The 23,109-nt window shown below is 39.8% G+C and overlaps 1 protein-coding gene across 5 annotated transcripts; it reads left to right on the top strand.

Annotated features, from left to right (window-relative positions):
- The first annotated feature begins 259 nt into the window (after positions 1-259).
- On the top strand, positions 260-23,098 carry EIF2AK2 (eukaryotic translation initiation factor 2 alpha kinase 2). 5 transcript variants are annotated; one of them, XM_083857566.1, is made up of 18 exons: positions 260-775; positions 2,158-2,213; positions 2,643-2,708; positions 4,149-4,273; positions 7,698-7,812; positions 8,922-9,091; positions 10,616-10,718; positions 12,421-12,503; positions 13,369-13,456; positions 13,923-13,957; positions 14,123-14,257; positions 14,671-14,790; positions 15,875-15,982; positions 17,577-17,766; positions 20,171-20,296; positions 20,849-20,944; positions 22,824-22,886; positions 22,976-23,098. In XM_083857566.1, exons 4-18 carry the CDS (start codon positions 4,170-4,172, stop codon positions 23,093-23,095), a joined length of 1,656 nt encoding a protein of 551 aa, XP_083713692.1. In that variant the 5' UTR covers positions 260-775; positions 2,158-2,213; positions 2,643-2,708; positions 4,149-4,169; the 3' UTR covers positions 23,096-23,098. The 5 variants fall into 5 exon arrangements, with proteins under 5 accessions (XP_083713692.1, XP_083713690.1, XP_083713689.1 ...); XM_083857564.1 differs by having other exon boundaries at positions 2,614-2,708; XM_083857563.1 differs by having other exon boundaries at positions 2,158-2,266; positions 2,614-2,708.
- The last annotated feature ends 11 nt before the right edge of the window (positions 23,099-23,109 follow it).

The following is a 23,109-nucleotide window of genomic DNA, read 5'->3' as shown; positions in this document are numbered from 1 at the left end:
CCACAGGCCCGCCTCTCACGGCCGGCACAGGCCCGCCCCTCACAGCCCCTCACAGCCCGCCCCTCACGGCCGGCCTGCGGGGCGGGGCCCGGGCGGGGCGCGGCGCTGTCGGGGCGCCCTCCGGGAAAGGAGGGTTGAAAGGGCGCGGGGGGCTGGAGCGGGCTGTGAGGAGACTCTGCCCGAGTCCCGAGAGCTCCTGGGGGCTGGCGGTGCGGCCGGGGCAGGGAGAAAGGCCGCGGGAGCTCCCGGTACCGCCCCGCTCCCTTTGCCGGGCCGGAGAAAAGGAGTCCTGGCGGGGCGACCGAGCCCGGCACGGGGAGCGGCTCTGCGGGCTCTCTGGTGTGGTGTGGGTGGGTGCGCCCCGCCGCGGTGTTTGGGGCGTGTGTTTCCGTGTTTGCTGTTTTGCTTTGGTTTTTTCTCCTCTGTGTAGGAATGCGTTCTGGATGAGGCAACGGGACGGCTGGCAGCCGGCTGGAAAATAACCTGTTGAGGTGGTGCCAGGGAACAGCTTTGCCGCGAGAGAATTCCCCCCGCGGCGCTCCCGCCTGGGCGGGCTGCCCGCCCCCGGCTGTTGGCACGGCTTGTCGGGCTGTGCCAGCCCCGGGCTGTGCCGCTGGGGAAGCCTCTCCCAGCCTCAGGGAACGGCACCAACAGGGCCCTGCACGGGGGCGCAGCGTGGAGCCCAAAGATGTTGAAGGCTGTAGTTCGAAGCATTCCATGTGATGCCTTAAGAGGGATGATCTCAAACAGAGACTGGACAGAGATAGAGAATAGAGTAGGTATTTATTGAAGGACCTTACATATATACACCTTGGGCAGGACAGGAGCCTGACCAGGGCCACACCCACGGTAGACTTAGAATGGTCGCAGAATGGTTGACCGGTCACAAAGTCTTACATTTTTATAAGTTTTGGTTCACTTGCATATTGGGGTTTAATTATCTAATTACAGCCTAATTTTGTGAGGTCTCATCCTTCTCGTTCCTCCCTTCAGTCCACCATTGTTTGTGCTGTTGGGCCTGAAAGTTGTCCTTGGTCTTCAGCAGGAAAAGGATTTATCTACCTACTCTGTGAACAGAGCTTACTAGCACTTAATATGAGGCTCAAAACTGTATCCCTAGGCAGCACAGAATCTGAAAAACACGAAAGCTGAAACTTAAGGCATCAGGTGCACAGGACACGTACACCCAAAGCAGTCCTTGAGCAGGGACCTGCACGAGGGGTGAGGAGGAGACACACACAAAAGATTTGGTTCAGTTGGGCTTTCCCGGTTACCTTCTGGAGCGTGTCCTTCTGCAGTGACCTGCAGGCACAGCAGCCAGGGGGATTGAATCATCCAGCAGCAAGTGTTCCTAATAAAGCCAAAGTTAGCAACTCCACTATTTGGAGTACCCATATGGATTATTTGAAATTCCAAAGGTCAATATTTTATGCAGTAAATGAATTACAAAGGTATTCAAATGAAGGCCTGAACAGCTTCACAGAACAAGATTTTTAGGTGTATATACACCAAAGGCTGTTTCAGAATTGATGATTTTCCTCAAGGTGAAGTTTAACAGGCTTATGTTTGTTGATAATGTTTTGAGAAACACAAGGTATGTTTTAACAGCCAGCAAACAACTTTCTTAATTTAATTGGTGTTTAATACTGCTAATATCAATTAATCGTTAACTGCAATTCACAAAGCTGGAGCAAACTTTGTCTCTTACCAAAAAACTGGAAGTTCACTCCAGGTCACTCTCATTTCTAAAAAGTGCACCTTTGTTAGCAATCTCCTTATCTGATGGAAGACATTGGAGTCAAATCCAAGGCCAAATTGTGTGTGTTACCCAATGTCTTCCATCAGATAAGGATGTGCCCAAGAGTTTGGCAAGTAAAACCACAGAAGACAAGCCTTTAAGGAGAGAGGGACATTGTGAGAAGAAACAGAGATGGCTAAAGATCCTGTAGTTAAGACAATAAGAGAAGTTTTATTAAAATTTCTCTAGTTGGCTCTAATACAATGTGCTTTATTAGGCAGAAAAGGTGTTAGGCATGTGTATTTCATGTGCCTCTACTGAATTAGTGTTTTTCAGAATTTACACAGAAGAGAGATTAAAACCAGCTGAGTTTCTAGGATTCATTCTGCTTAGGAAGATGGCATTTTTTTTTTTTTCAGAGAGCCCTGCATTGCAGTCAGTGAGCAGTGGATCCTATGTATACTTTTGGAAAAAGGTGCATTTACATAAAATTAATGTTTGTGCTCGTGTCTTACAAGATTATATAAGGTACATATTTTTACTAGAAGCTTTCTGTTATAGAATTGAAGCAGTTAAGCCATAAATGATAATTACATTTTAAACTTATTTTAAATTTTTTTTTTATTTTTAATTTTCTCAGTAACTGACTCTGCATGGAAAGTATTTGTTCACTCTGGAGTATGACTGTAATTGTAAAATGCGCTTTTATGTAAACTTGGAGAAATCTCTGCAAGGTTGTTGAACTTCAGCCAGCTGTTTGATGTGCTGTTATTTATTTGGACCCCAGGGTCAGCAAATAAGCTCACTCCTGACAGATTTGTCTGATAGGTTTATGTATCAGCAAGTGCATTAATTTCTCCTTGTTCTTTCTGCAGGCTCACTGAAAGCTGGAAATCCCTTGCAGGAGCTGAGAACCAGGAAAAGAACAAGCTGAAACATAAGATGTACTGCACTTTCTAGAAGTGATAATGTAAGAATGTTAGTTTGGTATCTTTAAATAAAGAATTGCTCTGTGTGTCTTTTAAAAAGGAAGAATATCATAAACACTTCCAAAGAAAACATGTAGCCCCTGAAAACTAATCTTGGGGATTTTTCTTTCCCACTTCCATAGAATATATTATTAATTTGGTGGCTGATTTCTTTTTTCCTTTATCTCAGTAAGAGATCTATTATGAAGTGCATTCACGTTCAGTGGTATCCATAATGTGGATATTTCAAGCTCAATGTGTTGAGGAATACTACTCACCCAGGTGTCTTGGCCTGCGATTAAAATGCAGATTGGGCTCCTGGTTGGAGTTTGAGACAAGAGGCCACGAATTCCCAGCCTTTAGGATAACATAAGACGTTAAGACAGGTGAATGAGCAACTGAGAGTAACAGCCGGAGCCGGTGACTGCCGACCTTTTGGATAAGGTGACATGGTGATAAGGCGATGGATGAACACGGAGCAGGGAGACAGAAGACGAGAAGGAAGAGCGGGACTGACGCCAGGATACAAAACCCCAGGAGTTGTGGGCTTGAGGGGTTTGCATATGTTTGGGTGCACACTGCTGGCCGTGTTGCGGAGCCGTAGCCTGTGGTTACTGTAACAGGAAAGCGCCAGCGAGTCAGGGGCAAGGCCGGGAGGGGGGTCAGGTGTTTGCGGAGCCGCTCGCCCGCCCTGGAGCCGCCGTTCCCCGTGAGCTCAGGGCCGCCGGGCACAGCGCGGGTCCCCGGGCCTCGGGCCGGAGCCGTCCCGCTCCTGCGGGGCTTTCCCGCCCGCTCCTTTCCATTTTCAGTTCCGGTTTCGCTTTCGCGCGGGCGAGGCGGCGCTTGCGGGAAACGAAACTGAGCGGGGTCTGCGCGGCGGGCTGGGCTGGGCTGAGCTGAGCTGAGGCTGCTGCCGGAGCGGCCGCGGGTCCCGGAGCGGCGGCAGCGGCGGCTCGGAGGTAGCGGGGCCGCGGGGGGACGGGCGGGGGCCGTGCGGGAGGGGTGCCCGCAGCCCGGCTGGGGACGGCGGCCCGGGGTCCTCTGTGGTCCCTGCGGCTGTGCCGGCCTCATCGCCGCTCCAAGGGAGGCGTTAAGGGCCTTCCCTCTGAAGGAACCGATTCTAATTCTGGAGAAACGCTATTGATTATTTACCTCCCACAGAATTCAGGGAATGATTCAATCATTTTCTGTCAAGAAATCTGCTAAGAAATCTTCTCTAATCACTAAATTCTCCAGTCTGCTTTCTAAAACTGTTATTCCAAGCAATGACTTCCAAAGCTTTTGCAAATGAATCATTTGAATTAGAAATTCTAATTAGTTTCCAATGAACTTGGTTACTGGCACCAGTTTCCTGTCATAGTGGTGACCTCTCTACCAGGATTAGGGGCTGCCTTTGTTCTGTGTTTAGAGCAACAGACACATCTTTGAATGTTACTTTGCAGCATCTCCTGAAGATTGTCAGAATGGATTCTGAGTATGTGGGGAGGATCAACCATTACTGTCAAACACACAAAGTTAGTGTGGATTATGACACCATCGATATGAAGGGCCCATCTCATGATCCTGAGTAAGTTTACTCTGCATGTCAGTAACTAGCCGGGCTCTTCCTGCAATGAACAAACTGTGTAAAGCTTGTAGTCACAAATTCCACTTGCTGAAAGCACATATGTAGGGGGAAAGCTGGTTGAAATCATGAATTGAATGTTAAGTGCATGGGTGGATATAGTTTAAAGTGAAAACTTATTTCAAGGGTGATGGCTCTTTTTCAGAAAGTACCAGCATTGCTCCTGTTACTTACTAGTAACTCTATTGCATGTTCTGCATCTCCTCTCAGAGGGTGAATTGGGTTACAGCCAGAATATCAGTTTATGATTTAAATGCTACAAAGTAAAGTGTTTACAAAGCATTGTTGATTTCCATCCAGAAAGGTTGGGTTTATTAACTGCTTGCATACTAATGTATTTAATGTGTAGTCTATTTTTTTAACATCTCTTATAGGAAAAGGGTCTTTTGTTTAAGAAGTTTTCCTTCCCTTTTAGAGACAATTAGAGGTGATGGAATATATTTTATTTTAAAACACTGATTCAGTGTATTTTTCCCTTGCCAAAGGTTGTAGATACTCAAGATCTGTGATAGTTCCTTGTGTGAGTTTTTAAAATGTTTGCTAGCTTGCATGAAGACAAGCCTTATGCTAATAATTAATATGTTTCTTTTGATATGTTGAATATTGTCAGATAGCACTGTCTATACAGATTTATTCTTAAATCTGACTACCATCCCAGAATAAATTAATAAATATGATCTGGACCTCAAATGTTAATCAGTTACCTTAATTTTTTCCCCATGAGGCTCATGCGATTCAAGAAAATAATTTTTATTGTTGTCAAGACCACTGCTGTGATCACACAGCAATGCCTTCATTCTTCAAAGTAAAGAATGGCATGGGGCTGACAGAATTTACATACATTCCAAATTACTTATCCCATTTATTGTGTTTTTTTCATTCTTTTTTCTATGTGTTCTGCTACATTCACAAATGAAATTCAGCCCATTCTGTGACAGTGGTATCTAGGAAAATCCTGGGTAACTTGGCTATTCCAAGGATACAGTATAAAGTGTCTGGCTGTAGTGATATGTGCTCTAAGCCTCCTTCAGTCCCCTTGTGCTGCTCTTTCCCGATGTTCTACCTGCTAACTGGATGCATTGACCACTGCTGGTTGTAAGCTGGCTCCCTAACTCTTCTGAGCTCATAAATCACCTTGCAGTGGTCTGAGGCATGGTGCAGAGATACCTCCAGAGATCATGGTTCTGGTGCTTTCAGTACTGTGTGACAGGGTCAGTGCTGAACACAATGTAAAGGTTAAAGGAGCCCAGGGCGGCTCAGTCCTGAGCTTTCTTGCTCTGGGAACACAAAGAGTGGACAATTAGGCCAATCCTGCCTAAACCTATCAAGTCTGGGAATTGCTTATTGACTTGGGGTCCATGGTGAGTAAGTATGACTCAGTATTTATGACCAATTTATGTAATACTCCTGCAGATAATCCTCAACTTGGTCATGGAGACTCACTGCAGATTTCCTTAGGATGCTTAAATAAAGTGGTGTATTTTGGATGCAGTGTCACAGCTGAATGTGTGTAGTATTCAGTGCTTAGGTATGGGTTGAGTGACAAAACTCCTTTCCAAAGAACAACCTGTCTTATGCATTTTGTTTTTATTTTGTTGTTTCCTATGTGTAGAGTATGTGGCACACTATGTGTGTGCCTTTTCCTACTGCTTGCCCTGTTAAGATTTCTTTTTGAGGCTTGCTTAAACAATGGAAAGCAAGCACTGTTCTGCATCTTCATTATTTCCCATCCAATCATTTCATTAAAGGAAATTTGAGAATGAGGTTGAAATAATGAAAAAAGTGAGTTCCTAAAGTCACTTTGCTATTTGACACCAATTGTCCTGCAGAGGAGCTCACGGTGCTGTACCTTGACTGTGCCAGTCCATCTGGTTGGCTGTGAGCAGCTCTGCTGCAGTCTGAAGCACAGAGGTGCCCTGAGGCTCTAACGGTCACTTTGACTTGCTGTGAGTGTGTGCTTCTGCCAAATCCAGTTTGTTTTCTCCTCTGTTGCCTTTTGTGCAAAGGCAATATCAGAAGCATTAGGGGATTTGCAGCTGCAGGACAGGTCGGTCTGTAAGGGCTGATTTGTCTGAAATTGAACCATTCATTATTAGGGCACAGCAGTGGGTTGCCCCCAGGAGACAGTGAGCCCCCCAGCCAACTACTCACTTCCCCCAGTGGGACAGGGAGAGAATCAATGAGAAAGGTGAAAGGGAGAAAAACTTGTGGATTGAGATAAGGGCAGTTTAATAGACAAAGCATAGCTGGATGTGTGACCAAAGCAAAATAAAGAAGTTGCTCACTCCTTCCCATCAGCAAGCAGATGTTTCCAAGAAAGTGGGGCTTCATGTCCAGTGTTTACTTGGGAAGGTAAACACTATAGCTCTGGGTATCCCCTCTTCCTTCTTCATCTCCCCGCTTTTATTTCTGGGTGTGATGCCCTATATCATGGAATATCCCTCTGGCCACCTGCCTTGGTTGTGTCTCTTCCCAGCTTCTCACATATCCCTCCTCTGCTTGCTGGAAGGCCAGAATGGGTAAAAGAAAAAAACTTTGGTGTTGTGCAAACATTGCTCAGCAGTAGGTAAAACATCAACCCTGTGTTAGTCCCAAAGCCACAACATAGCCCCATTCTGGCTGCTCTGAAGAAAGTTAACCCCATCCCAGCAAGACCCAGTACTGTCAGTCCTGAGCTGCATCCGATTCCCATTCTGAGTCATGGAGTTGCCATATGGGAAGCAGGGCATGCACAGTTGTGGAATGGAGGGACAGAGAGGGAAGGGATCAACAGTTGAGCACAGAAAGGCAGGACTGGAGTTTGCGTGTGTTTGTTGGTAATTTTTTTTTTGTTTGTTTTGGTGGAGCTTCTTTTGTGACTGCATTTAAATTCATGTCTCACAAGCAGCAGATGTGTTTTTTGCTCTTACTAAGCATTGTACATCACAGGGTATTAAAGGTGAGTGTAATGTTGCAGCTGGTTTCATGAAATCAAGATTAGCTAATGTTTCCTCTGTTTAGTGTTGCACTGCTGAGATGCATCCTGGTGTTAGGGCCTCACAACCTTGGTTGTAACAATGCTGACCTCATCTATTCTTATGCTTTAAAAATTAAATTATTTTGATTTTAAAAAACAGTTAAGCAGTTAAAAATACTGTTGGAACTAATAAAGTACATGCATAGAGAGGAAATTTTAAAAAATATTTGTAGTAAAGAATTAAAATAATCATAGGTTTGCTATAGTAAAAACACATTAATGCTTCAGTACTTCCCAGTTATCCTATAGTGCTTTGTAGATAATAAACCTAAAGTTTAATCTGATAGGGTTATTGAAGTATATACGTGGGGAAAATGTAGCAATGTTTTAGACAAGTTTCCTTTATTGCAGGTTCACGGTTGTGGTCAAAATAAACGGTAAGGAATATGGTAGAGGCACTGGTAAAAGTAAAAAAGAAGCAAAAGCAGTAGCAGCAAAAGAAACATGGAAGATGATTGAGAAACAGGTGAGTAAATAGTAGGATTAAGTTTTGGGGGATTACTAAGCAGTGTACATCACATGTAATGTAGTAAATGTTGAATATCTAAAAGTAGACTTTCAGTAAAATGTTATTTAATTTGAAACAGTTTCTAATTACTTAAGTTGTATTTGTTCTGTCTTATTCAGCACTTTTCTACTTTTTATCACTGAATTGTTTTCTTGACTATTTTTCCATAGGGTTGATATCTAATATTATGAGTGTTTCCTCTTCTGCTGTTACAAGAGGAAAAGGAAATATATCTCCCTTTCTTAAGCTGCCTTGGTGTATCCAGAGAGGACAGAGGTCCTTTTATATCTTGACAACTGTTCAATGATTCAATGTCTTCAAAACATTTCTAGGGCGTTACTCAGTGTGTCTGTTGCCACTCTGCTAATGAAATTGCTTACTTTCACGTGTTCTAATTAATCTCTTTTTTCCTTTTCATTATATTCTTTATAGTATAGCTGGTTATATACTCTATCCTTCCTTGATTAAGTCTAGGTTTGAATTTTGTGCCTTAGTTTTCTGCCAAGTGTTTTGCCCTTCTTTATTTGCCATTCTTTATTTTTCTTTTTGACTCTGAATGCTTCTTAGCACTTTTTGAGGGAAATCTTTCCTTACCTTTTTCTATATGGCTTTTATTGTGTCACTGTCATTACTTTAACACAATTGCTGCATGTTTGCTGATGTGTTTCTGATGTTGACTAATCATGAGACAGCTGAAAAGTCCTGCTTTCCCATCTTGTACATGCACAGGAGCATTTGCAGCCCTTGCTAAATGGGAGCATCAGCAGCATCCTGCTGCCATCCCTCTTCACAGCTTGTTCCCTATATTTTCCTGAAAGGGGTGGGATGAGGCGTGGCAAGAGGTTGTTAAAGGCAAAAGTGGAGTTTACATTTATTCAAAATGTAACAATTATGCTTGGGATGGCTGTCCTTTGCCGGGAAGGACTCAGTTAATGGAAACTTGGGATTCCTTAAGAGTCTTTTGAAATGTGGACAAACCTTGCAGCTATATTAGTTCTTGTGCATTTTATCTTAATGTATTTTTTTAGGCTTAAGTTTTTAAGTTACCTGTTTTGTTTGTTTTATAGGAAAAGAGACCCTCAAATGTGGCAGCTGCAGAGTTAATGACAACTCAACCAACTTCATCACCTGCGCTAGACAAAGATTATGTCAGCCTATTAAATATGTTATCACAGAGGACGGGTGTAATAGTTGATTATCCTAACCAAACTTGTACTGGGGGTGCCCATGCTCCCACGTAAGATATAATTTATCTTCTAATACTTTGTTGTGTGTACTAATGCTGCCATTAGTTATTCTTGGTCACGTTAGCTGATTTTTAGCAGGGGTCACACCATTTCCCTGAGAGCGTTATCCAAAAGCTTCTTGAGCTCTGTCAGGCTTGGTGCTATGACCACTTCCCTGGGGAGCCTGTCCAGTGCCCAGCCACTCTCTGGGTGAAGAGTCTTTTCCTGATATCTGACCTGAATTTATCCTGACTCAGCTTCATGCTATCTCTTTGAGTCCTGTCACTGGTCATCAGAAAGAAGAGATCAGTGCCTGCCCCTCCACTTTCCCTCCTGAGGAAGTTGTAACTGCAGTGAGGTGTCCCCTCAGTTTTCTCCAGGCTCAACAGACCAAGTGCCCTCAGCTGCTCCTCATACAACTTCCCCTCAAGGCCCTTCTCCATCTTTGTTGCCCTCCTTTGGACACTCCCCAATAGTTTAATGTCATTTTTATATTATGGCACCCAGACCTGCCCCCAGCACTGGAGGTGAGGCTGCCCCAGCTCAGAGCAGAGCAGAACAATCCCTTTCCTTGCCCAGCTGGCCGTGCTGTCCCTGATGCCCCCCCAGGACAGGGTTGGCCCCCCTGGCTGCCAGGGCACTGCTGGCTCATGTTCAACTTGCCAGTGACCAGGAGCCACAGGTGCCTTATTGCAGTGCTGTTCTCCAGCCGCCTGTTACCAAGTCTATACACACAACCTGGGTTGTCCTATCCCAGCTGCAGAATTCAGCACTTGGCCTTGTTAAATTTCACATGGTTAGTGGTTGCCTATCTCTTAATTTTAGTGTGTTGGTCTCTCTGCAGGGCTTCTTTGCCCTTGAGGGAGTCAACAGCTCCTCCCAGTTTAGTCTTGTCAGCAAAATTACTTGGTATCCTTTGGGTCCTGTGTACAAGTTGTTAATGAAGACGTTGAAGAAGATTACAGGGCTGAGAATGGAGCCCTATGGAACCCCACTAGTGACAGGACCCCAGTCTGATGTCACCACATTCCCTGTAACCCTTTGTGCCTGACCCATGAGCCAGTTGCTCACCAGTCATGTAAGCATGGTTATCCAGCTGTGTGCCAGATACTTGTCCAGAAGGACACTGAGAGATGGTATCAAAAGCTTTGCCAAAGTCCAAAAAAGTTACATCATCTTGCTTTCCTAGATCAGCTAGGTGGTGTACCCTGTCATAGAAGGAAATCAGGACTTTCCCTAAATGAAGCTCTGCTGGCTGTGACCAATGATTGTGCTGTCCTCTAGGTGTTAATCAACCTCCCAGAATAATCTTTTTCATGATTGTACCAGGCTCTGAAAGTGAGTTATCTTGAAGGCACAGCGAATTAGTTATGTACCATTATTAATTAGATTAAATGTACATTGGAAACACTGTCCTGAAGATGTATATTTCTTATTTCCATTCTATAATGTCAGTTGATTGTAGTGTTTAAAAATCATTAAATTAAGACTTGTCATATGGGATATAAGTCTTGATTCCCTGTTGTGTTTTACAGGTATTCTATTAGCTGTACAATTAATGGTGATTTGTATGGAAGGGGCACTGGACCTTCCCGAGCTGCTGCAAAACGAGCTGCTGCAAAGGAAGCATATGAGAAGGTAAATAAGGAAAGCTCTCTGACAGTATGTGCTATATTTAGCCTTAACACAGAAGTTTAAATCTTTGAACCCATTTCCTCATTGCATTTAAAAGCATATTCCATGGATGTCTTTGAAGAGGGAAACAATCCATATTTTAGTGTGCTGGTTGGGCTACTGTTAGTAGAATTTACGTTGTGTTTCTATATTCCATTCTGGATTGAAAAAGAAAATCTAACAGTTGATACAGCTCTGTTGCAGAACAGGTCTGATGTGTTGTCATTCAAGGATGGACACATATTAAAAATGTCTAAATTCTGACTCATATACCAATTGTTTTCTGCATGAAGTGTTGTTTAACTAGCAGACTATGAACATACTTCTTTTACTGTCTTGTGTTGGATTAAAAATCTGTTGTGGAATGTGAAAGGCAAAAGCAGGAGTCAGAATCAGCAGGACTGGCCTTCTGTAGTGTTCCAAGGCATAGTCCAATGAAACAATTGCTGGCACCATTCTCTGGAGAGCAGAGCTGTTGTCTTCGTGTTGGCAACTGCTATTTTCACATGTGCAAAAAATTATCAGAATTCCCTCAATGATCCAAACCCACTTCTGAAATGCACAGAACATATGAACTAACTAAAAAGGAGTGTAGTTTAAAGCAAAGGATGGTAGTATGAGGGAGGGAAGAAGTCTTTTTTACTTTTAAGTACTTTTTAAATTATTTGGCTGTTACTGTGAATTTTCAATGCTTTTAACATGTTTTTAAGTCGACCATGTAACTAATTAATGGGTTGTTATAGCTCTAGGAGCCTTGCTTAATATTTTCTTATGTTGCAAACCCAGGGATCTTTTTATAGTCATTGAAGTCTGAAATTTACTACTTCAAGTAGAACTTGTATACCAGGTATAAATTTGGGGTGGGTTGTTTTGGTTTGATTTTAATTTTTATTAATTCTCAGTGGTGTCTGTGTAACAAGCAAGATGTAACTGGCAAATAGTAGTAAAGGTACAGTAATCCTATTTATAAAAAAGAGGTTTATTTGTTGGCTCTCATTGTAACATAAACCCTATGTTTTTCTTTTCATTATATCATGATGGAAAACCAGGAAACATAAAAAGAAAACAAGTTTGTTTACTTTTTGTGATGTGATGATTTATATCCATTATGTAGGTGTTGATGTTGCTTTTTACGTTGCTCTTATGCTCTTATGACATGGGTAGGGGGAGGAAGGGGAAGAACCTCTACAAAGTATTTGGGATAAGTTTTTTTTGATTCAACCCCAGATTAGTTTTGAGTTTTGCAGTGCTTTTATGCTGAAGACATTGAACGTCAATTTGTACTGACTCAGATATTCAGTTCTGCTGATTACATATATCAAAGCCTATGTATTTCTCATTTTCCACACAGCAGTTGCACATGCAGCAAACAACAAAGATACTTACTTTTCATAAATCTTATCCTGGTTTTGAGTAGAATCCAGACTCTGCTTTTGTAAATGTGTCTGTATACTACTCTCATTGTGACAGGGCCTTGTGTTTTTTCTTTCTCTAGGCAGAAATTGGGCAGGTGCCTTTCTTCTGCAGGGCTTTGAATGTTTTAGTGCAGTTAACAACTTGCTCTTAGGACCCTGTAATCTTCCTTCTACCCTCTTTGGAGGGCATCTTTTGCACTAGGGATTTGTTTATGTGATTTTATTAAACATTCTTGGCTTTTTTTTTCCAGATAGAAATCGAAAGATCCAATGGCAGTTGGAAATTTAGCAAATATAGCAATGCTTCTCAAGTGCCAACTGAGTCTGACTCAGAGTAAGTTGGGTTCACTGCTAATGTGATAACAATATATTTACTAATCTTAGAGGGTAATGTGCCCTAATTCCAAATAAAAGATAGCATTTTATTGTTTTATTGCAGTATAAAGCCATGTAATTTTAACGTCTGTTCCTTAAACTTTGTAGCAAAGTTTGTTCTATTTGTGCAATTTTATGTGAGTCTGTATGGGATAGCTTATAAAAAGTTTAGAGCTTTCTGATTTATTAATATTTCGCCATAGGTAGTTCTTTCAGAAGCATTTTTACTGTGATGTAAATTCATTCAATACCTCATTCAATGCTCAATTCAATGCTACCTCATTCAATAGCATTACTTCATGCCATTTTACACTCATTTTCCTATTGTGACACTCTTGTAAACTCAGTATAATTCAATTTCAGTGCTTTCCTGTGCTCCATATTCTGCTTTCTTCTCTCCCTTTTTTTCTTCCCCCCCACCTTTTTTCATTCTGCATGAATCTTCATTTCCACCAAAGGAAAAAAATTGCTTAGCAAAAGAAACAGAACATACATTAAGTTTGATATGTGATTTGAGAACCAGTAGTTTGACCATAGTGCCACTACCACTTTAACATTCTTCTATCTTCTAGATATCATCGATTCATTTAATAATATTTAATAATAGAAATAAAGGAGAATATTACAAATAAGGGAGAATATTACAAAGTGTTGTTTTGGTGGCCTTCAGGCAGGATGTTTTGTAGTTTAAATTAGGCATGATTGTTAATGCCTTTTCAGGTTTTTAAAACTGTGGGGTTTTTGGTGGTAGTTCTTTTCTTGTGACAATAATTTTATTTATTATTGTTACTTTCACCTAAAAATAGTCCATTATTTTTCAATAGAAACAGCATTTGCTTTGACGACTCATCTTCAACGTTGGGAGAAAAAATGGAAGGCATGGCAATATGTGAAAAGTCTTCGCCTCTTCAGGTATAGTATGAAAATGGTCTTCCTCATAATTACATTTTAGACCATGAATGGGGCATGCCTCTTCTCAGAGTGTAACATCAGTTTGTTCTTTTATTTACCAATTACTGGAAAATACATGCATTTTTCCTAAGAATATTCAGTACTGTTAACCATTAGTCATTTCCTTTTGTATTGTGGATCAAATTTATGTAGTGTTTAACAAATGGCAGTACTCCCAAGAAAAGGGTCAAACTAAGCTCATTTTTTACCAATGGTAATGTTATGCATGTATTTGCAATGATAATATCATGCATAGCATATGTGAAAAATAATGAGCTGAGATTCATTCTTATGACATTGCTTACATAAGGTATGATCATATTTATAGGCAATTCCTAGCTCCAATATCAGACATGTTTTAAACCAAGTACAGTGAAAATATTCAGGATATCTCAGTGAGGCTTTTTTTTTTCTGTTTTCCATATAGAAAAACACACAAAGTTCTATGGGGAAGTCCAAAAGGTATGTGCTTATTTCGAGATTGCTATCTCCTGTAAAATATATTGCAAATAACTTTATTTTTTCTATCTCTAGTAATGAAGTGCTGCTATTGGGAAGTACATTTCTTTTCTCATCATGTGTTAGAAAAATGTCTCACTATAAATTTTGCTTTTATCCTTATTAAAGAAAATTGGCACCTAATTTTGCTAATGTAAGAAACAAGAAAGAGAAAAGCATGTCAGATTCAAATGAAAGTTTGCCAGATGTGGACACAAATAATACTGGAGAAGAGAATGGGACTCCACACACTGTCAATAAAACGTAAGAAGGATTTTTTTTTTAAATTAGTATTTGTAAGGCATTTGTTTCTTTATTTATGGTAGAAGGAAGAAAAAACTGCTGTAGAAAGAACTGTCAAAGAAAACTGAAATTAGATTTTTTTTTTCCCTGGGAATTTCGAACCATGCCTAGAAATTGGCAAGCAATGGTATTTAAAGCTCCCTACAAAATGTCATTTATGTGAAGATGTGTGGGAAATTACCTGACACTGGCCTGAAAGGATCCGTTTCCCTTGTTTTAGTCTCCAAGGCTGTGATTTAGACCTGTAGATTTGTCAAATGATCACTGTAGAATGATATTGCAGTAGATGTATTAAATCTGTCAAGATTATTTTTTACCCCTAATTGAAAATGAAGTATAATTGTGTGGTTTTCCTTTTTTTTTTTCCTTTAAAGATTTCTCGATCTTTTTGAAAATATAAAGCCTATTGGTAGAGGTGGTTTTGGGAATGTTTTCAAGGCAACATCGAAGATTGATAAGAAAACCTATGCAATCAAACGAGTTGAGTTAACAGAGTATGTACTGTATATTTACTTCTGCCTTTTAGGACAACCTTAATCAAGATTTTAATAGTTTGTTTTCTCTCTTCAACAATACTAGGAGCATTTAGGTGATTTTCATTATTAACTGTCTGTCCTTTTTAGTAAACTGTTTTCTTTAATTCCAAGTGAAGCTGAAAGTGGTCCTGAACCTTTGTTAATTTTTGCATGTAACAGGTTAATTTCTGATGGAGCTGTAAAAATGTGTTAAGTTCTTTTTTCCCTGAACACGGTAGTGCTCTGGTTGCTAATATAGCAAAATGTGTTTGAAGAAAACCTGATGGCTATTAAAACATTGAAAGCAGCCCAGTTACTTTTGACAGGCTACATGGAAAATTCCCATGTCAGTAAGGCAAAATAACCGTAATTATGGAAAATAGAAAAAACATCCAGGTAATAAATTTTGTGGTTTGTAATTGGAAAATGCTTTATATGTGACCCATGTAGTCATTACTCTCATGCTGTGTTACTTGTCTTTTATAAATCTCAGCAGAGAGTGATGATCTTAATTTTTTTTAAAGTAATTTTCTGTTACCATTACCTAGTGGAATATTTTATCAGCAGTTGAAAAAATTAATTTGTTTTAGGTTATCTATGAGAATGTTTTAAATTCTTGGAGATAGTTGTCCTTTAAATTGTATAATGTGTACATTTCCCTTTGGATTCTTGTGTTCTTTGAAAATACATGTTATTTTCATTGGTATTGCTATCCTGAGAACTATATTGAAAGCCTTCTACTGATTCTTTAAGTAATGACTGCTGGTCTGCTGGCAGGTTTGCAGCTATCTGCTTCTTCAGCTTTTATTGAGTGGGGATTTAATTCCTAATGTGGTTAAAGCACTTTTTGCACATTGAATAACTGAGCAGATGAAAGAAAACCCACCATATTTGTAACTTCAGTTTTGAACTTATATGAAGGAGACTATTATGCTTTGTTCTTAAATTAATATAAAACTATCTGTTCCTGCCACTTGATAGCATATCTTTTATTTAACTTTATATTACATTGTAATAGGGAAACACTTTTTTTTTTTCCAATTTTTTTCCCCCCTCCTGATAGAAAAGTGGATCGTGAAGCAAAAGGACTTGCAAGACTTACACATGAGAACATAGTGCGGTATCATTGCAGCTGGAAAGGGGATGACTATATAAAGTACCCAGACTCAAGGTAACTACAAAATAATAGTTTGCATTCACAAACTTCTTTTGCCATTGTGAACTTTATGCTGTTGATAACTGGTTACCAATTATTATGCAAATATAAATGCACATGTGCAATCTTAGTGCTAGGAGAAAAGGCACAGTACTTTCCAGTAGCAGGTTGTATGTCATTAAGTATATTTATCTTCTTTTTCTTGATTAATAAGATACATTATATAATTTTATATTTCTCTCCTCTCTCAACGTATGGAACTTAATCAATTTATAGAGGAGAGTAAGACTGCAGAACTCAAAATTTGGGGCAAGAATTAACAACAGAAACTAGAAAATTGTCTGACACTTGGCTACCAAATTCCTGATCAGAAGCTTCCTTTTTATAAGAAGTACTGGTCAGCCAGTAGGTATTATAGATTTAATTATTTCCCTAAGTTAGTATTTTAACCATGATGCCTGAAACAGTTTTGATTGTTTAGAAAAGGATTACAAAATGAAATGATCTTTAATTTTGAGGTAGCCTTGTGATGCTGAGAATTCTGGTAGAACAGTGGTGAGAGTTTTACTTGTAGGTTAGACTGTTAACTTTTCTAAGCTTCTGTGGAAAGCTTTTTTCATTAGCTATGAATTCATACTCTTCAGCCGTAAAGTATTAATGGATTCAAAATGATGGTTGGCATGATACGTCTTCATAACTGTGCTCATTAAATGAGGAGTAAAATGGGGGGAAAATAGGTCTGTCAAAACTGAACCATTAATATGTTGGAGCCTCAAGATCTTGTATCTATTTTACCTTAAACATTTATTGGGTAAAAGAGGGGGAAAAAAAGTCCTTAAAACTGAGGAACTCAGGTTGTGCCCTGACCTCAAGGCTCCAGAGAGTCTTGAGCCATTTAATGCTTGTTCTTTCAGTGCCTCGAGCAGCTTTCTTCAAGGGCACTCATCACAGTGTACATAAGAAAAAACAGCACACGCTTTTCTTTGATTTTCCTTCCCCTCGCCATCTCCAGCCTCAGCCTATCCTATGGGCTTCTCTGGAATGTGTGAGGCTGCCAGATAGGTGAACCACCTAGATTTCCAGCTCTCACAAGGGTTTCTGTGACTAGCAGACCAGTGTCAAAAATGGTCACTGCAATACGTTCTTGACAGGACAGAGTTGGAAAGAACATGACCATTCTGGGCAGGATAGGAAGGCTGATGCTGTGTCTCTTGAGCAGAATAGAGAACACGTGGCAGGGACTTGCAGTGGTTCCTACAAGGCCAGATGGGAGCCAAGGACAGTGGTATTTCTTCCTGGATAGGACATGCCTCTAGGTATGAGGGAAATGGGACTTGGCCTTTCTGAAAACTTCAGGTGGGGAAACTAGGAAGCAAGCAAAACCTCAGAAATATTCCAGGAGTATGTAGCAACTGAGCAGGGATTCTTTGGGTTGCAGTCCAGTTTATTTAATACACATTGTTCTAGGGTTTGTCTTAAAATTAAGGGACTTGCAGACTTTGTTTTGGGTAACTCCAAAAATGATTATTAGCCAAAAGGGCTTTTGAAGATGACTTGGGGGGAATTGTATCTTGCCAATTTTAATATGGTATGTCATTTTCTTTTGAAGCCAGAATTCAGACATAAGAAATTGTCTTTTCATCCAAATGGAATTCTGTGAAAAAGGGACATTGGAAACGTGGATTGAAAAAAATAGAGAAAACCAAAGCTATCATGCAATGGCACAAAACAAATTCTTACAAATAGTGAAAGGAGTGAAATATATTCATTCTGAAAAGTTAATTCATCGAGACCTCAAGGTATGTAAGATAGGTAAATAAAGGAAAAACCCCTAAAAGTTGAAGATAGTGTACTTACTGGAATTCCAGAGAATGTTAAATTGTTAGTCTTTGCTTACTCTAATATGTACCTTAGCAGTGTGCTTCTTTGGATATTGTAGTGATTGATTTTCTTTCAGCAGCTGGCTGAACCTCATCCTAAAATCAGAAGGTAAACTTGGAGGATGTCAGAATGCAATAGTTCAAAGAATCAGTAGTCATGAGGTAACAGGCATTTTCAGTTACTGGGTCACAAGGCTGCCTATTGGAAAAAGAAATTTGAGTCTAGAGAGTTTCTTGCCATATTGTAAAAGGCTAATTTATCTATCCTAATACATGCTGTGTTTGATAACAACATGGCTCTAATTACTTTTGTCTTGTGTACCCATAGAAACGTTTGAATGCTAGAGTTTTGGATAGAATTTCAGCCTCTAGATATGTACAGTCATAAGTCATTTTATTTCAATGTAAAGATTATAAGGGACAAAGCTTTCACAGTTTCAGGATGGAAGCTATAGTGTTGCTTGCCGAGTTTTAAATCACTCACTTTGTGAAAAACTTCCTAAGTGTGGTGGCCCCCTACACACCCTGGCTGTATTCGATGCTCAACATGGGGTTCAAACCCTTGACCCTGAGATTAGGAGTCTTATGCTCTATCAGCTGAGGTGGGAATAAGGCTGTGGTTGATGAGGAGTGGTATTCACTCTTAATGTTCCTACTGAATCCACATGCTGCTCGCTCACTTCCACGTCCCCTGTGGCAGGCTGGAGAGGAGAATTAGAGGCAAAAAAGGTAAAGAGCACAGGTTGAGATAAGAACAATTTACTGGAAACAACAATGAGATAAGAAAACAAACACAAACAAAATCAGTAACAAGATTAAAATCAGAAGTCTAAAACCAGAGTGATCCACATGCAAAAAGTTCATTGTGGAGCCCTGCCTGATCATGTCATGCTCCCATGACCCAGAAGCGAATTCTTTCCCCAGTCCCAGCAAATGACATGAGGTGGTATAGGATAACCCTCTGCTGGCCAGAACCAAGTTATACTGCTAACTCTTCTACCTGTGTTTGAATTGAGGAACTTTCCTCTTTGATCTGCTGTCAGTTTAGGTGCTCGGCCATCTGAGTTCACCATAGCCCAGAACCAAAGTTGCAGGATAGGTTCAAGCTGAGATTAAAGTAATTTGTGCCTGGTTGGAACAGAATTAAATACTGTAGCCAGCTATAGGTACAGTATTAAATGTGTGGACATGGTCAGACTTGAACAGAACAGCTACACTGAACATTCTTTACACAAAGGTCTCTTCCTGTTGACTGTTAAGTATCTTCTGGCCTTCTGGTCCACCAGAGCTTCTTTGAGTAAAAGACAGCGTGAGGCTATTCGGTTTTGTTTTAAAGAAACGGCACTTCTAAATGTTTTTATCTTCTTTGGGAAACTTCATTGAAGCATATATAGTTCTACTTTCAGTTGACTTTGTGTTCTGGCTTTGGCTAGGATACAGTTAATTCCTTTTCAGTAGGTAGTACAGTGCTGTTTTGGATTCAATTTTATAACAATGTTGATAATGCACATTTTGGTTACTACTAGGTAGTGTTTATTTTAAGTCAAAGATTTTTTCCTTACATGGAAGGGAGGCTGATCTGGACTCGGGGAGGGGATCTGGCATCAGTCAGTGGGTAGTGAGCACTTGTATTGTGCATCACTTGTCTCTCCTTGTTTTGGTTTGTTTTTTTAGTCCTTTTATTATCTTATTATTTACCATTATTATTAAATTTTACTTTTGTTTCAATTATTAAAGTGTTTTTAACACAGTTTACAAGTTTTGATTCTCCCTCCCATTCCACTGCATGGTGCTTAGTTGCCAACTGGCCTTAAGCCATGACACTGTCAAATTTAAAAAGGGGAAGTTTAAGGGAAATGTAAAAGTGATACTCTGAGGTACTTGTAGTAAGCCTTAATTCTGCATTTGGTTTAGTACACATGATCCTTCTGTGCCTAGGAGAAACTGTGACTTGAGTGAAATTCCATGTAAGACTAAATGCTTTGCCCAAAGTTCTGGCTAGGATTGAAGAGTGAAAAGCATATAACAGAATGTTATATGCACAGTGTATTTGAAAAGCAATTAAAGCATGATACAGTTATGACTGAGCTAGTGGAAAAAAGGTGTAGTTACTGCAGAATGTACTACTTGAAATTTAGTTTGTGTTTTTAAAAATTGATTTAACTTATTTCTCATTCCACACCATCCGTTTCTTAATGCAACTTTCTGAACAGTTATCGAACTTTATGGGGAACACTTTTGTGGCTGATTATGCTTGATGATAAACCTTGGTCATTTGGTGATTTTTTCCCCCCCCTCTTTTTATTTATATGTATGAAAATAGCCTCAGAATATCTTCATATCACATGATGATAAAATAAAAATCGGTGACTTTGGTCTTGTGACTTCTGTGACATTTGAGACTCTGACTGAGGACAGAGGAACAAAATCATATATGGCACCAGAACAGGTAATTATCCTGCTGTAATTAGGTGTGTGGTATAAGCTCAGCATTGGATGTTTTCAATCTTAATCTCAGTATTAAAGCAAGTTGCCTGAAGCTCCCTGGTATGATTGTATGAGAGGATAGCTCTATTTGGAGAAAGCTTTACCACAGCTGTGGTAAAGCTTTTTGCTTTGTGTGAACATACAGTCTGATGCTACATGCTGTAAGGAATGCTCTTGTAACATCAGGCTGCCATACATATATTTAAAATTGAATTTAGAGCCCCTGTTAATTGTGTAATTTGATGTAATTGTTTGTTTCATTATGTGTCACAGGGCAATACTGGCATGCTTTATTTGTACAGGTCTGTAGAAGTCTTCACTTCAGGATGTTCAATGTGACATAATAGTCACTATTTAACAGGTCTGAGGCAGAAAGGGTTAACAACTAAGAAGGATATTGAGTAGGGCCAGTCCTGTAGCCTTGGGGTAGAAATTTCTGCTGACTTCAAATTTTTCTTTAAGAAGTGCTGTTCTCCAGTTGGATTTGATGTCTGCATTGTTCTGTTCATTCTAGGTTGGGACCAAATATGGAAAGGAAGTAGATATTTATGCACTGGGATTAATTTGGTATGAAATTCTTTCAGCATGCAGCTACCATCAAAAAAGTAAGGTATGTAATCTTTAAATTTAAAAATTCCCACTGTTGTTGTTTTGCCTTGCTGCTGGTATCACATATTGATAGCATTCTAGAAGGAATCTCTTTATCTAGAGTACTATCTGAATTTACATTTTTTTCCTTAATTCATTTCCATAAAGTCTGTAAGTCCTCACACCTCAGTTGAAATGTCGTAACTGAAGGAAAGAAATATTAGAGTTTATTTCACTTCTGTCCTACTACATATACACTAAAGCCCAAGCATGCTAAAGCATAATGTCAAGTTATATCAAGTTAAAAAAGGGTGTCAAGTTTTTTCTAAATCTTTTTCTTTGATCAGAAACTTAAAGGGAGCATTTTTTTTATTTTAGAAAACAAAAATTATGGCTGAGCGCATTTTGTCTCTGCCATGCTCTTGTCTTCACTGCACAGTGGAGCAAAAAGAGTTTCTACCAAATCAAAACCCTTGCAATTTTCCAAGATGAAAACAAAAGTGATTTGGAACACGCTGTGTTAAGTGTGAAACAGATATTATTTCAAAAAGAAACTCCATGTTACTTAAGCGTTTTTTAAAAAGCTATCTTGGATGTGTTTTGAGCTTTTTATGTGTAAGCCTACCTATTGGTAGGACAGTGATGTAGCTGCTGGGTATCTTGTCTAAAGTAATTGTGGTTGGACTCAGACTTTGAACACTGTTGGTCAGACCCCTTTGCCAGTGTGAGAAAATCCTGTCAGTTTGTCTGTTCAACTTGGCTCTGTCCAGCCCATCTGGCAGTATTTCCTCAGATCCTCTGTTCCTGCTCACAGTTGATTGCAAATGCATGCATAGTCCCATGGTGTCTACAATTGGAAAAGCATAATTTCCTTAAACTATAAAAATCTTGTGGTCTGCAGGCAGGTGGGGAAGTTATGTGGATGGAAAGTCCTAGGATGGTCTTCAGATTAGGTCAGGAGGTCTTCTGCTTCATTAGATTAGAAGGAATTTCACTTGGTGGGAGATGATAAACTCCAGTGCTGGCAAGCCCTTGCTGCAAGAACATTGTGTAAAAGCAAAGTTGATGATTCTGTGCTGAATAACTGGTTCAGCTGATGATCTCCAGCAGGTAGGGACTAAAGGTACTGCTAAAGAGTAGGGGAAAAACTCGAAGTTCATGGGAGTTGTTATTTTACTGGATAGTGGTTGTAAAGGGCTTGCTATGCCACACTTACAGGGTGACAGGCTCCAACTAGACCCTGTGCTGCTGAGTGGGACCCTCTGGGAGCTGCTGTTCACCCAGTTCTCAGTCCACCTCACCATCCATTTGTCCAGCCTGTTCTTCCTGAGCTTCCCTATCAGATGTTGTGAGAGACAGTGTCATATAGAAGAAAAAATTGTTAACCAAAAGCCATTTCTAAAGCATGTAATGACAAATTTTCTGTTAGTTGCTTTGAAGTCCATGTAGTATTTTATCCAATGACGTAGAAATAATTGTGTGGTACTGAATATAATGAAAAGGAGGAAGCACACCTGCTTGGCTTGCGAACAGAAATTCAGTTGTCTTTTTTTTTTTTTCTTTTAATGTCATTAGACAATATAAACCCATTACTTTTAAATTAAGAATGATAATGGTTGTGAAATAGAGAAAACTCATTGAAACAAACATGTCATTGTAGTGTGTGAAGCTTTTAAGCTTAGAAATGGGTAATAGTTGATGAAAAGGTCATTAAACTAAACCAAAGCAGAACTAAATGAAAAAAAAACCTGTTTACAGTTACTTTTTGAAGCCTTACATTTCCTGTAGATTTGTGTTTTCCTAACTACTTCAGTAAACTATATGGGTCATAAGATGGAGATACAAAATGTAACAAATAAAAGCATACCAAAACTATCTTGATAATCTTTTATTAATTTCAGATATGGCCTTCTCTTAGAAAAGGTGTGCTTCCAGATGACTTCACTGACCGATTTCTGTCAGAGGTATGGGATTTTAATATATTTTTGGTTACTGTATAAACTAAAACCAGAAAATAATAATAATAAATCTATTGACATTTAATTTTTTGCAGGCATCCATAATCAAAAAGATGCTTTCAGAAGACCCTTCAGCAAGAGTCACTGTATCTCATTTACTTGATCTTGTTAAGTCTTCTGAGCAAGAGAAGGCACTTAAAAATTATTCTTACTAAATGTCCTTTCACAC

This window comes from Zosterops lateralis, assembly GCF_965231275.1.
Source record: "Zosterops lateralis genome assembly, chromosome: 3".
Lineage (NCBI taxonomy): Eukaryota > Metazoa > Chordata > Aves > Passeriformes > Zosteropidae > Zosterops > Zosterops lateralis.
The sequence above is the reverse complement of the archived record's forward strand: the minus strand, read 5'-3'. Positions and strand labels throughout refer to the sequence as shown.

Bases quoted from the DNA above. Each gene is read 5' to 3' on its own strand.
- EIF2AK2 (XM_083857565.1), top strand. From the start codon at position 4,170: ATGGATTCTGAGTATGTGGGGAGGATCAACCATTACTGTCAAACACAC. The intron at 7,813-8,921 runs GTGAGTAAATAG...TTTGTTTTATAG, and splicing joins GGAAGATGATTGAGAAACAG to GAAAAGAGACCCTCAAATGT. The intron at 9,092-10,615 runs GTAAGATATAAT...TGTGTTTTACAG, and splicing joins GGGGGTGCCCATGCTCCCAC to GTATTCTATTAGCTGTACAA.